At 37.3% G+C, this 14,910-nt stretch overlaps 2 protein-coding genes and 1 long non-coding RNA gene across 4 annotated transcripts; 1 reads left to right on the top strand and 2 right to left on the bottom strand.

The window, feature by feature from the left end:
• Nucleotides 1-1,346: 1,346 nt before the first annotated feature.
• On the bottom strand, nucleotides 1,347-3,330 carry admp (anti-dorsalizing morphogenic protein; the record flags this gene model as incomplete). The annotated part of the gene is made up of 5 exons (XM_083525916.1): nucleotides 1,347-2,026; nucleotides 2,133-2,328; nucleotides 2,420-2,542; nucleotides 2,636-2,772; nucleotides 2,961-3,330. 5 exons carry the CDS (start codon nucleotides 3,328-3,330, stop codon nucleotides 1,602-1,604), a joined length of 1,251 nt encoding a protein of 416 aa, XP_083382042.1. The 3' UTR covers nucleotides 1,347-1,601.
• Nucleotides 3,301-4,261, top strand: LOC310717798. 2 transcript variants are annotated; one of them, XR_014530922.1, is made up of 2 exons: nucleotides 3,301-3,413; nucleotides 3,631-4,261. It is a non-coding gene; the product is annotated as an uncharacterized lncRNA (long non-coding RNA). The 2 variants fall into 2 exon arrangements; XR_014530923.1 differs by lacking the exon at nucleotides 3,301-3,413 and adding an exon at nucleotides 3,420-3,531.
• Nucleotides 4,262-6,006: 1,745 nt separating this feature from the next.
• On the bottom strand, nucleotides 6,007-10,859 carry pnhd (pinhead). The gene is made up of 6 exons (XM_083524754.1): nucleotides 9,673-10,859; nucleotides 9,228-9,358; nucleotides 8,076-8,352; nucleotides 7,569-7,750; nucleotides 6,659-6,717; nucleotides 6,007-6,207 (listed from the first exon to the last, which is right to left on the bottom strand). Exons 1-6 carry the CDS (start codon nucleotides 9,749-9,751, stop codon nucleotides 6,057-6,059), a joined length of 879 nt encoding a protein of 292 aa, XP_083380880.1. The 5' UTR covers nucleotides 9,752-10,859; the 3' UTR covers nucleotides 6,007-6,056.
• Between the last annotated feature and the right edge of the window lie 4,051 nt (nucleotides 10,860-14,910).

Below are 14,910 nucleotides of genomic sequence, written 5' to 3'. Positions count from 1 at the left end.
GGAGGAGTGAAGATCTTGGAGGTTGGGCAGTGGGGCACCAATAATCCTCTCAGCAGTCCTGACTGTCCGCTGTAGCTTTTTGATGTCTGATTTGGTAGCTGAACCAAACCAGACATTTATGGATTTACACATGACAGACTCAATGATGGCAGAGTATAAGTATATATATATATATATATATATATATATATATATATATATATATATATATATATATATATATATATATATATATATATATATATATATATATATATACAGTACAGACCAAAAGTTTGGACACACCTTCTCATTCAAAGAGTTTTCTTTATTTTCATGACTATAAAAATTGTAGATTCACACTGAAGGCATCAAAACTATGAATTAACACATGTGGAATTTTATATGGAATTATATACATAACAAAAAAGTGTGAAACAACTGAAAAATGTCATATTGTAGGTTCTTCAAAGTAGCCACCTTTTGCTTTGATTACTGCTTTGCACACTCTTGGCATTCTCTTGATGAGCTTCAAGAGGTAGTCACCTGAAATGGTCTTCCAACAGTCTTGAAGGAGTTCCCCGAGAGATGCTTGGCACTTGTTGGCCCTTTTGCCTTCACTCTGCGGTCCAGCTCACCCCTAAACCATCTCGATTGGGTTCAGGTCCGGTGACTGTGGAGGCCAGGTCATCTGGCGCAGCACCCCATCACTCTCCTTCTTGGTCAAATAGCCCTTGATGCCTTCAGTGTGACTCTACAATTTTCATAGTCATGAAAATAAAGAAAACTCTTTGAATGAGAAGGTGTGTCCAAACTTTTGGTCTGTACTGTATATTGAAAAAATACTTATAATATCATATAATACGTTTGATATTATGGTGTATTTAATTATAGCTTATTTAACCACTTTAATTTATTTATGTATATTTGTTATCTTTTTGTTTATCAAGCTGCTGCTAAGGGATCAGCATGACAACTACTAAAGACATATATGCTGTCAATTTCAATACTAGCCATTAATTTTTGTTTAATTTATCATAAAATTATTTTTAATAATCTACTGTGATATATTGATTAACATAATGACTCTGGTAATGTAACGCCACATTACTTTTGTGAACGATTCAAATGCATATGTATGTGCAAGTTTAGTCTCTTCAGAACAGTGGGGTAACAGACTGAAATTCACACCTGATTAACATTTAAATATGCATTTAAACAGGTAATAATATTTAGATTAAGATCCCATTTCTTTGTCTACAATGACATTTAGGTTATTAAATAATACATTTGCAAAAAAAATTTTTTTGTTTTACAATTTATTTAAAACTTTATAATAGTTCACAACATGCGATATACAAATGTACAAGGCGCCACTCAACCTCCTCCATATATTAGTATTTATATCTATTTACATATAATACAAAGCTGTAAGAAGCAGTCTGTCATTTCAGCTGGGTTCCAGTCCAGTTTTACAGAATACCACACACCATTCATCAGTGCTATTGACTTAACAGTAAAATAACAAAAACTTCATGAATCCAACAAGCCACATTTCTTGTTTGGCAGATGTTTTTTCAGCTAAATAGAAACTTGGAATCTTTAAAAACAGATTTGTGATTTCAGTGGCAACCACAGCTTCCGGCGACCATGTCGTCATACTGTTTAAGCACTACATTTTCATCATCATCAAAGTACAGGAGGTTAATGGAGAAGAGCTTGTCTGGCACACAACACGGTGTCTCAATGCCCTTGGTAAGCTTGAGTGCATTAATAATGGACTGAACAGTGGCATGGTTGGTGGGTCTCATGTTCTGGCCCAGAGGAAAGGGACAAGACCCTTTGCAGTGGTATGCATTGTAGCCACGGGGAGACACAATCCACCCAGACCAGCCAATCTCCTCAAAGTCAACATACAGTGGCAGTCTCTGGCATGTTCTTTCTGGGTCTTCATCATAGTCAAGGGAGCGAGCACTACGATGCCCAGGGCCCGAGAGTGTTAGGCTGGGCAGAGGGAGCTTGGGACTGGCCAGCAAATCATCAGAACCTGGAGGAGAGAACCTTTTTGTTAGAGGAACCGAGTCTCAATTTCAAGACATTTTTCCTTCCAAAAGATTAAGACACTGAAACATTTTTTTAAATTTTGGTTTTACCTTTCAGAGCACCTTCTGGAGAGGCGACACGTCTGCCATCATCAGTGAAGAGAACAAGCATGGGCTGCTTACTGTGATGGTGATTTTGCCCTGAGGCAAAACGCACAGTCCGCATGTCCAGCTGAATCCCTGCCAAAGTCCGGATGGTCACCAGGAGCCCTAGGTTGCTGGTTGCATCCACCATCCATGTGCGAACCTTCAAAGAAAGGCACCAATAATGACTTTTAGATCATTACCACATCATTACCACATGTGAGACGGTCTTGAAAATCCCGGTTTTAACTCACCGCTTGTGTGATGGTGAAAACTTCCCAGCCGTTCGAATGAACAGGAATGAGTCTCGAAGACACCAGCTTCTTTCCGTGTGAGACGTTCAGTTTGGTGTTATCGAGAAGTTGATAAACACTGACCTGTAGATAAGGAGAAAAAGAGTTTACGTTTTACACTTGTTTCGTTTCACATTTGAGTCGGTTTCTCGGGTGGGGAGATAATGAGGGTCTTACCTGACAGAAGTGATGTCTGTTGAAAGTGAGTGATGCTTGAGGCCTCAGTTTGAACAGATGCAGCTCTGCTGTAAGAACCTTCTCATTTCTGGCCACGGTGGACAAGTTGAACATGAACTCGACCTGTTGGCTGTGTACTGTTTAACAAAAACCAGAAAGAAATATTTGTATATGAAGACAACCAGAACAACTGTGTACAATCTAGACGTGGAGGTGTACAGGGCTAGATGTTAATTATCATAACACAGAACAATCTGTGGGGCAAAAAAAAAACTACTTTATTTAGTTATTCTATAGAGATAAAAATCCTAAATTTTTAACTTACATTTGTCAAAGAAACTTCGGACTGTATTTCCAGCTAGTAAAGAAGGGTCTTTGGTAACCCCGTCCACATCCGCCACCGTGTTGTACAAATCGAGCATGTACTGAGGAGGCTGCTTGTGGCCTCGACCCTGAGAAGCAGGAGGATCTTCCATGCCGAAAACCTCCAAAAGGCGCTTAATGGCGGCCGAGCGGACTTCCCCCGACTCGTTTTCCACAGAAAAGCGGTCTCCTAATGATACAAGAGAAGGCCTGGAGCTTCCCAGGCCAACCAAGAAGGCGATGGTGAAGAAGACGGCGGAGGCGAGCATATCGACCGGCGTATCGAGGTCGATCCTTATGAAGAACGTCTTGCTGAGTGAACACCTCGGCATCAGCCAGGGCTTTATATGAAATGCTTTAGTGGCGTGCAGCTCATCGGTAAACAGCGATAAAGAGGTGCTATTTGATCGCAAATGTAAGTCAATAATCGGCGAAATGTAGCGCAAAGCTAAATGGTGGTGTTAACAAGGTGTGAACCTGAACGGGTGATTAGCTCAACTCCAGCTCCCAAGAATGCGAGTCTCCTTACAGGGGTGCCTTAGACTATCTTTAAATATATTATAAATACTAATGTAGACATTGTAATGACACATTTATAAGAATGCGTTTTTTTTAAATGTATTTTTATTGAGGTGAAAAGAAGCTAATGCCGGCCCTACAGCAGAGAGGTTCCTGGGCGGCATGCTGAAGGAGGGTGAGGAAGTTTGCTCACCGCAGGCGGCTAACGGGCTTATCAATGGATCCATTAATTTCAAGCAAACGGGGATAATTTAACTGAGGAACAACAATTACACGGGCAAACAAAACGGAAAGCGTTTGCGACACCTGCACAAATACAGTTAGATAAAGCCTGTTTTAGGAGTTTATACCTTTTTTTTTTTTTTAAGAGAACAAATGAGTCGTGGAAACATTATGCTAATCAGCCCATTCATTATCGTTAGCATAAGTAGTCGCAAATCCCCTCAGGTATGGAAAGAGCTCCAGTCATCGGTTGTTAATGAAAACATATCCTGTTTTTTTTATTGTCACCTCATTTATAACGCACAAAGACTTTTCTGGTCATTGCTTTACGCCGTGGGACATTATTTCTTAAAGCCGAGGTTAGAGATATAAGTGTCAGCTCGGTTATTATCCATTTAACACACTGCTATAGAGACGGTATGGATTCAGATCTGAGCTTCACATGGGGAGTAGTTGTGTGTTTGGAGGCCAGGAGGTCTTCATGGAGGTCTGGGTGGCATTAAAGAGATTGCAAGTGGTTTACTGAAGTCTGCTGGTGTGTTTACCTGAGTTCAAAGCTAAAAACAAAACAGTGTAAATCTAATGGTTTCTTTAGATGTGCTCTGTTTTCTCACCAGACTATTGGAAATCACACACAGTCGTCATGAGGCACTCTCTTTATTTGCTATTTAACAAAAACTGCATAAAAGATAATATAAGGACAAATCTCATTTTATATATATATATATATATATATATATATATATATATATATATATATATATATATATATATACATATACATTTACATATACATATATACACACATACAGTATATACACTCACACACACATATATAGTCACAATTACATTTCTTTCTTCAGGTATAGTATAATGGATATACACGATATTCATGATTATATATATCATGTCTCTTTAGTAAAAAAACAAATAGAAGATACAGAGAAACACACACACACACAAAATACTGTAGTACTTTGCCCAAGTTTTAGGCAACCATTATATACACGCACACACACACACACACACACACACACACACACACACACACACACATATAGTTGCAATTAGATTTCTTTCTTCAGGTATAGTATAATGGATATACATGATATTCATGATTATATATATCATGTCTCTTTAGTAGAAAACAACTAGAAAATACAGGGGGGGAAAACACACACACACACACAAAATACTGTAGTACTTTGCCCAAGTTTTAGGCAACCATTACATTTCTTGTTTCAGCAAAGGTATCATTGGCAATACATTATTATTTTCTAAGTCTCTTTTGTAGAATACAGCTAGAAAATACAGAAAATTTGTATGCAGTAATTAAAAACCGTATTTTCTTAACCCAATTTCGAAATACATTAGCTTGCAAAAATAGGCACATGGTAAAATATTTGATTATCAATTTGTTCTTTGTTTTATTAATGTTATTGCACAGGTTTTAAACCTTTCTTTTTCAATTTCAGCTAATCCAACATTGAACCGATTATATTTTCAAAAGTACAATTTCTTTTACAGGATTTTACTATATGAAAAAAATTAAAGTGATCTAACAATTCTAAAGTAAAAATGCCAATTTTATAACATTGATCAACATTCTGAACACATTTAATGCTGCGTGATGTGAGGTTTTATTTGTTGAATTCATTTGTTATCTTTTTTATTTATGGCCCTGTACAAATACAGAATAAATGTTTATTCATTTTATTAAATGTTACAACTTTTGAGACACTTTGAGTAAATTGTGGTTAAAAATAATGCAGCCTGTTTGTAAAATAATTTCTAATAAAGAGTATAGTTTGTGAAACAGCGAGGTCAGAGAGTAGCATTCATTTACTTGAACAACTGAAAGAAATTATTGCTGTTTCTATACTGCACTTTCGAAGCAGTGAGCTGTAACAATTACGATTTTCTCCTTCACAAGGTATTTCTGTTTATTGATGCTTATTGGACAATAACAACGATTACTGTACATTGCTTTAATTAGTGGCATCACATTTTATTTACAAAATTATATTTACATAGTTTACATATATTACAGGGACAGCTGTAACAGGTCAACTTTAAATTCTGCATAAGAGAAACAAATGTCCGTGATCATGTAATGTTAGGAAAACACAGATTCGAAAACCTATGCCCTAAACCACATATTATAATACTAATTAGTATTTTTGAATACTATAATACTATGTGCTATTTTTATGTTAAAAATCTTGACTTTTAACGTGCTTCTGCATTTGGTCAATTGTAAATGCAAGTCCTCTTGGTTGGTGCAGTGTGCATGCACTTTCAGTAGAGGTCGCTATTTTTAAGACTGGCAGAGGCATGAGGTAATGGCCAACACAGTTCGGATTTGTCCATGCTGATTGAGAAACGTGTGGCTCTCATATCCTTGTGGAACACACGCACTGCCCCGTCCTTCTGCCCACAGTAGACACTCAGCAGAATCAGAGGCACTCCTGTACAAAAGTGTTAGAGAGAAAGAGTCAGGGATTTGAGTGCTCATGGGTGATAACATATACATAAAGCGTATCAAATCCCAGCCACACCAGGCTGCCACTTCTGGGCCCCTGAGCAAGACCATTAACCCCATAGCTACTCAGTTGTATGTTGAATGAGATAAATGTAGTAAGATGCACTTCCAGTAGTTTTCAAATAAATCTAATTTACATGATTAATACATATCTTTAAAATGGTAAATGTGGGGGAGAAAGGTACTGTTTAACTCCCGTTACTGTTTTGTAGTCTAGACACTATAGCAATAGTTGCTGTTTCATTTGGCATTTTAGTGTATGTGACTGAAATCCCGTTAGGAGTTTGCTGAAGAGCGAATCACAAAAACTCAATCAAGCCCTTTTTTGTCGAGGATTTGTTATGTAGCTGTGTTGTATCAGCTGTTTTTTAGCATACCTTAGAAGACAGCGGTTTCCTGAGGTGCAGCTTCCCAAACATCTCCCCACATCTATTTCCTACGAAACAATTAGCAAGACAAGAGAGAGAAGCAATCAGCTCACCACAAGCCGCTAATATTCACCAGCGCACTCTAAACCAAGAGGGGGAGGTACGGGGTTCTGTTCTCTTAACATGATAAACACTTTGATTTGGCACCTGCTGGGGCCATTTGTGATCCTTAGCCTTCACACCTTCACAGAGCTGCGACAGATGGCCGAAGGTTTGCTCGAACCAGTCAAACAGTTTTGGTGCCTTCAAAGCCAAAATGGGCTTTAAGTTGTTGTGAATTAATGAAGCTGATTCGAATAACACAAAGGGTTTTATCACTAGGGGTTTTATAGGAGTATAACAGTAGGACCAATACTCAGGTCTAGCATGTACAACGACTGTCATTGTATATATGTATATAAATACATTTATATACATATATATATATATATATATATATATATATAAATAAAGAAAAAGGGTTTAGTATTAGATTAGTATTGTATTACAAATGAATGTAAAAAGGATAAGTCAAACTCAAAGCATGGATCATTTGGGTGTTAAAAGTAAAGATGTGGATTGCAGTTGGGGGAAATGGATCATTGGTTTAACCTTTGTGTCTGGCAAATGGGGCTCACTTATTAGTCTCAGCTAACACCAAATGGAAATGACTAATTTCCTCTTTAAGTGAAAGCCGTTCAGCCAAAGCTGTAGCTTGGATTTTTTTAAAGAAATTCTTAAATCAAATGTAGTTCAGACATTAAGTCGATTAGAAAAAGACAAAATGACTACAGTCACAGCAGTCTGTTCTGCTCATTTCAGGATTTTCCTGATTCTCAGACGTTTCACTCGTTTTTCGGGAAGAAAAAAAAAAACCCACCTTGAGGTTTTCTTCCTTGAGCCCGTCTTCATTGTATGTGATCTCGTAATGATATTCCACGTACGGGATTCTGTAGCAGCCTTCTTTCATATCACAGCCGGTCACCGTCTGAATTAGTTCCACTTTATTCGGAGTGTCCACAAGAGCAGAATCAAACTTAGTGGGCACACAGGAAAAGCCCTCTGTAAAAAAAAAATAGAGTGCACATCAGTTCACTTTATAGAGCCACCATATTTTGTGCTGAAGGTATGTCAAATAATTAAAATGTATGTGTGTGTGTGAGAGAGAGAGAGAGAGAGAGAGAGAGAGAGAGAGAGAGAGAGAATTAAATGTATATTTCATTTATATAAATTTGTTCTTGTACTCTGAAGCAGTCTCTGGCAAAAGAAGTTCTTTCGTATCTTAAATGTTCAAAGAGGTAAAAAGGGTACAACTGAGGGAGGGGGTAATAGTGAAAATGAACTGCCCATGTCCATGTGCATGAACAGTTATTGGCTGGTTTCTTACCTGGTTCACCTTTCGATCCTACACACTTGCCCACGTCGATAACAGTCTCATAAGGTGTTTCGAAGAAGTATGTTCTGAGAGAGGGTGCTCGGACACAGCGAGTCACTTTGGCCTCACAGTGGCAGTCCTCAATGATTTCCACCTCACGAAGGCCGTTCATGAGCATTACTTTATCTACACGAAGTCCAGTGGGTTCACAGGTCATGCTGGCGCCACACGCCCGAAGGTTTCCTCCGAAGCCTGTGAGCTCAAAAGAGGGCACTCCTGGAGTTTGCATCTGCACACAAAGTGGATTATGTGTTATAGAGGTAGAGGTAGCGTTTTAAAATATTCAAGACATTTCTATGATACACACGATATATAGGTCTCCTAAGTGCAGTAAAACCAGTAGTTTTGCATTTCAAAATGCGGATATTTGAGGATATTTTTATTTAATGTATAATACATTTGCAACTTTTGTACAATTTGTTTGACCAACTTTGTGAAATTAATTTGTTTATAAATTGCAATCAAACATGAGAAAGCTTAAATCTGCTCCCAGGGATTATAACTTAATTAAAAACAAAACAAAATAAGGAATTGTGATACAGACGGTGTTATAATTCACAGAATAAATATTTTAAAAGTATATGTTTAGAGTAATAATTCAGAAATCTATATATATAAAGCTCAAATACCACTGACTGACTCACTCACTCATTATGAAATCTCAAAAACCACTGAACGGATTGCAATGAAATTTGGAACATACCTTCCTCTTGGGTCTTAGGTGCTCACTAAGAAAGGGTTTTTAAAAATTCGCCCTGGATCGCGGCTAACTCGCGAAAAACACGATTTCTCACGCATTGTAAACTCTTCGAAATAACATTACGGATCTTAATGAAACTTACTACATTGTTTCTTATTAGATGTTAGATGCACTATAAAAATTTATTTCAAAGTAGTTTGCCCTGTATCGGTACTACAAAGGGGTAGTACGTTATTTGTTGACGTTACGTTCTGATCTCTGATCATCCAGTCCTGCTCAGTGCTTACTGCTTATTGCCATATTGCTTAGCGTTCTGCCTTCCGTAGCGAAGCACGGGTACTTTCCGCTAGTGTATAATATTACATGATTCTAAATGTGGTGTAAACATTTTATTGACACAATACCTTTTTGTCTCGCAGCAACTCCAGAAGGGAGGAGTATCCCTGCATCCCAGTGTCAAAGGACGAGGGTCGTGCTTGGCCACAGTTTGTTCTGCACATGCCGACATCCACGTTCACTGGACTACCTGAGATATCTGGTGAACACAAAGCTGGTAAGTTCAATTACATCCTCTCTAATCTGTTTGCATTTCATTGATACTGCACAGAATATTATACATTAGACAAGTGTTTCCTAAATCTGGTTTAGTCCCACTGCAGTGCGAGCTTTATTTTTAACAATGATTTAGGCGTATTAGAGCTGGAGAAAGAACCAGAGTTGGGAAACACTGATCTTAACTTACAGGATATGCTTTTTTTATATTTCAGCTGTTCGTTCTGTTAAGGACTGATAGCGTTCTGTTAAGGACTGATAGGGGGCGCCATGGTTCACACCCACTCTTTTCCTCACCTTTTCCTATGTAGATGAAGTGACTCTGGCGTCTACAGCAAGCTCTCTCTGCAAACAGATTTCTTGGCTCTATGTGCATGTTCAATACAGCTGTCACTGTAAAAGGCAGGCAAAAACACAGAATAGGAATAAACTGTAAATTTCTGTAAATGCTTTCCAGATCAAAATAGGCAGATTTAATTTACAAAAAGAAAGACATATTTCCAACTTTCACAGACCATAATGGGTCTTTTTGTATTAGTGTCTAAGCTAGTTGCATGTAATAATGTAATAATAATTATAATACAAAAACAAAATTTTTTTTTTTAGCATAGCCAAGTTCAAAACAGGTATTGATGAAGTATCCATAATAGTGCCGTGTGAGCAAGGCAAAATAGTACATATAGGGTAGTACTTACAGCTCTGACGACACAAAGAGAGAAGAAGCAGGACCATGTAAAGCGAAACCATATCCATAGCAATACTCCTCAGTGTCACACACTCTCTCAAACTAAACCTGTACTCAGTCTTGCCTGACTGGTCCTCCTGTTCTAGCTGGTTGCGATCTTTATATGTGGCCACAAATGTCACTGGCTAAATGAAAGGGGTGAGGAATAATCAAATTTCCATCACTCTAATGCCTGCTCCTAGGCGGGGGCCACATCAAAGGGAAGTACCTGTAGAGGCCCCCTTGTTTTTGCTGCATCGACCAGGCCCGCTCTTTCCCTAATGAACTGCTTAAGGGGCTTTGAGGCTCTAAGCACCTCTCATTGAAAGGCATTATTCACCTTTTATCTCGGGAGGAAGGTGTTTAGCACCTCCACTTAAACCAAAAACGAGGCTCACAACAAGTAAACTGGCTGTGCGTGGCAGTCAAGCACCCCCTGCCGAGGACAGCGGCACCTTCACGTTTATTCAGGATGAGCCAAATGGCATATAAGAGAAAGGGAAAGAGGTCAAAACAACATACATGCCCACTTTCTTTCTATCATTTTTCTGTTTTAAATAAATTTGCACGGTATGATGTGTTGGGATTTGATATCTATTCATTTTTATGATGAACAACCCAAAATGTTCATAGAAAATGAGAGTAAGAACTACAAAAGACCCTCAATAAGCATACTGGAATTGAAATCTCAAGAAAAAAAGAGTGAATGTACAATTTGATGCTTGTTTTACCACCAAATGTAGTATATTCTTTTTAAAGCTCCACCCAAAAGCGTTGTTGTTGTTGTTTTTTTTGTCTTTTTGCTGAAATAAAGAGTAAATAAAAAGCAGTGGAACATAATGTGTTTGACTCCCGTCTTCTTTGTATAAACAATGATAATAATGTTAATTCTTTGTCTACATTGAATTGTGGACAAAATGGTCACTTTTTTACAGTTTGACTAACGTGTAACTTTATTACTATTATTTAAGTTTCGTTTTTTTAAGAAAGTTATGATTAGATTGAATATTTCCAACCCGTCTTGTTTTCTATGTAAGTGTATTCAGCTAGCACTGAATTCAAGTCTTTCTTTTCTTTGATCTGTTGTCTGACCAATTTCCACTTCACTCATAATCGGTGAGCTTCAATTACACCCTCAACACACCCCACACATTAATCACACTGACACCAGCTCGGTTTCTGCGTCTGATCCAGTTAAAAGGAGGCCTAAATGACACCTAATCACTCATCCGCCAGCATCACGCCTCAATTACTGCAGCTAATTGTTTCCTTCCATAAACCGTGATAGGATTATTAGATACATAATCTCTTAGAGGTAAATATTATGAGCCATCAATTATATTTAACAAAAGTAGATGAACCTAGTATTAACCGTAATAGCTGAAAAGTTTCCCCTTCTGTCAGGAAATGCTTTTTGTAGTGCATTCTCATTCCCAAATCCACAAGTTTTCCATGATAATAGGACAAAGGGCATCGTTAAAGCTGCATACGCATTTCAACTGTGAGAACTGTGGGAAGGTCGAAAAGTTGAAGAAAGAAGGTTTCTGGATCAGCTCATCTCAAATCAGCACAACTGTACATTACATCGTAAGCTTTTGTGTGTTTTATTTATTTTTTTTGTATCACAATATTACAAGCGTAATCAATTATGAAGCCGTTTTATATAAACGGTTAATAGTTCTTGCTTTTTGAACTAGTTTTAATCTAAAAAAAAAAACCATATCTTTCCATATTTTTAGAGTGATTTTCTGATAGAGACGTGTTCTAGATTTATCTAATTTGTTTAGACAGAAAAAGCAGAGTACATTTTAGATTCCACTGCCTTTTTTTCAAAGTCAGATAACCCCTTGTTAGTGTACTTGCATTTTCTATAGACACACCTTATTTACTTCTATAGATAATTGTTTAGTGTTGTTAATTACTTGATATTGAAATTGATCATGTTTATAACATGTTATAGGGCTATGTTGAATTATATGTGTAATAGGATGAAAAGTGGAACTCATACACTGTCACAAGAGAAAAGAGGGAAAACTATACCTCAGGTTTTCTAGCTAATTGCTAAATATACTAAAGCATAGTATTATAGATAAATACAGTATACATTTTTTAAAGATGTGCGACTTTTTACTGTGGATGCTGGGAAGCAGAATTTTGGTTTTGACATCACACAAGTCAAGTGGCTTATTGTCATTTCAAACATATACAGTACAGCAGTGAAACAAAACAATATATACGTTTATTGAGTGCAGGTTTGTTCCCTATACATTTATGGCCATCCCTAATAAGCGAATCAGAGGCAACAGTGGCAAAGGAAAAACTCCCCAAGATGGCATGAGGAACCAGATTCAAAAGTAAACCCATCCTCATCTGGGTCGCACCAAATGTCCATTCATTACAGTTCCATCACTGTACATGTCAATGTTTGGTGATTATTAAGCAGCCAATGTTCGTCCATTAAATGTAACGAATGGGTTTGTATGGGTGTGTGTGTGTGTGTGTGTGTGTGTGTGTGTGTGTGTGTGTGTGTGTGTGTGTGTGTGTGTGTGTGTGTGTGTGCGTGTGTGTGTGTGTGTGTGTGTGTGTGTGTGTGTGTGTGTGTGTGTGTGTCCAGTCCTTTGTTAAGGAGTCTAAAGTCTTTTAAGAAGAAACTGTTAATCAGTTAAACAGCTAATCATGAGGGTCTGAATGCTCCAGTAATTTTTTTCTTCCAGAGGGCAGGAAGATGAAGAGTGTGTATGTTGGTGGCTTCAGAGCAGAGGAGTCCATCTCATCTTGTAGCATAGGAATTCCTTAGTTAAATTGTTTGAATTGTAACTTGGGATTTTCCAAGTTACATGTTTTAGATGAACATAGCATGATTTGTCCTTTGATGAAATATATGATTTGCTTGTGTGTGTGTGTGTGTGTGTGTGTGTGTGTGTGTGTGTGTGTGTGTGTGTGTGTGTGTGTGTGTGTGTGTGTGTGTGAGAGAGAGAGAGAGAGAGAGAGAGAGAGAGAGAGAGAGAGAGAGAGAGACTGCATGCTAATCTTCATTTCCCATCTTAATGTAACGGCCCAGTAGTAGACAGTGAGAATCTGTAATCTCATTACTGTCTTGCTAATGAGTGAATGTCCTACATGTGTTTGTAGGTCAAACAGAAAGTCTGTCAGATGTCTTCCAACTATATACACATACAAGTAGAAGAATCTGGCAGTGTTCTTATACGGTTTGCACAAGGCTCAGATATTTCTCGCTGTCTCTTTTGTATTATGGATTCTTGACCTCAGCATAATCTTTATATACTGCATTTTGGGAAGTAGAACAAGGCTAATACAGTAAATCTCACAAGGACATTGATAGCATTACCTAAAATAATGTAATCTGTAGCTTTATTAGTCTGAAAGCCCAAATGTTTTCAAGAAATATTTAAATAAAGGAGCTAATTGGCCAGTTATAAGCCGAAAGTCTGGGTTTTGTACTTTAATACTTAATAAGAAGGATTTCCTACCCCATTTACTTCTAATGCATTCATCGTATTTTCTCGCTATGTCATTCTCTATTTTTTTATTTAGTAATTTATTTTTTAGAAACTGGATGCACCATCCTAATGCACTGTACCTGGTCATTGAATGAGTCTCTGGCGAAGAACTTTACCTGGGATCTCCAGCAGGGGGAGACTTTCTGTTGTGGAGAGCAAGAGAGTTTTTGCAGGTCTTGAAGTCACATAGTGAGTAAAACTTAATGTAATTAATTCTATTTATTTATTAATTTATTTTTTTGCTGGTGTCATATGCCCTTGTCATTTATACCAAATATTGCTATTATAAGTTGTTAAAAACCCTGGGCTATTAATGCCTATGTGTGAACATTTCTTTATTTTTTTTAATATTTAGGAAATGTATACATTGTACAGCTAAACCTATGGGAACATGACCATGACATTAGATAAATCAAAGAACAACAACAAAAAAAGACCCCTATATGTATTTTATTATTGTTAGAAGAATTGCTATGGTATCAAAATAAAATAAAACACTTTATTTTTGTATTTGTAATTTTTATTTACTGTTTATTATTTTCTTATAAAAGAACACCATGTTATGTTTTTCCATCACAATCACAACTTATTGTTAATAATATTTTAAAGTAATGACTGCAGTGCTGTTGCTATCAAAGCAAAGGAAGTGACCACAGAGGTCAATCAGGCAAATCATGCAAGGATAATTATTGAGAAGTAATGTATTAATTATACAAATATAGACACATGAACTGTATCTGGTTCTTTTAAAACTCCATTACTGGATATAGAAAATTGCTTTTTGAAAATCTTTGTGTTGAGAGAGCTACACAGTCAAGACTCGAACCAATACTGGGGATTTTTTTACACTGAGGACTCTATAATGTATGATTACAACCATGTTTAGCCTTAACAGCTCCAGTCTGAGCAAACTGAAGCTAGATGCCACCTACATTAGCCTTACGTACATGTAGTCCAAGCAAGACTGTTTATGGGACAAGTGTCAGCTGAGTGCTCCTTTCTTAGCCTTGGTCAAGTCTTTTATCCTCAATTACACTGGTACATCTGGCAGATCCAGCAGGGCACCTTAGCACAGATAAATCAGTCGTTAAGAAGGTAGTGGTGGAGAGTCCATCGAAGCAAGTTCTATCTTTGAATTATCAAAATAAATCATTTGCAATTGCATAAAGTAGTAGTGCAATTTTGTCATTTATTTCAGAAATGAATACAGGACGTAGTTTAGCACATTAATGATCATCAAATCACATCCATAGTCCCATACTCATATTGCAATAATTAACATTTTCCAGA

Source organism: Silurus aristotelis (assembly GCF_946808225.1).
Source record: "Silurus aristotelis genome assembly, chromosome: 22".
In the NCBI taxonomy this organism is placed as follows: Eukaryota; Metazoa; Chordata; class Actinopteri; order Siluriformes; family Siluridae; genus Silurus; species Silurus aristotelis.
The sequence above is the reverse complement of the archived record's forward strand: the minus strand, read 5'-3'. Positions and strand labels throughout refer to the sequence as shown.

Coding starts and splice junctions, on each gene's coding strand:
- pnhd (XM_083524754.1), bottom strand. CDS start 9,751: ATGCACATAGAGCCAAGAAATCTGTTTGCAGAGAGAGCTTGCTGTAGA. Junction 8,353..9,227: donor AGTTGCTGCGAGACAAAAAG/GTATTGTGTCAA, acceptor CTTTGTGTGCAG/ATGCAAACTCCAGGAGTGCC. Junction 6,208..6,658: donor GGAAACCGCTGTCTTCTAAG/GTATGCTAAAAA, acceptor ACTTTTGTACAG/GAGTGCCTCTGATTCTGCTG.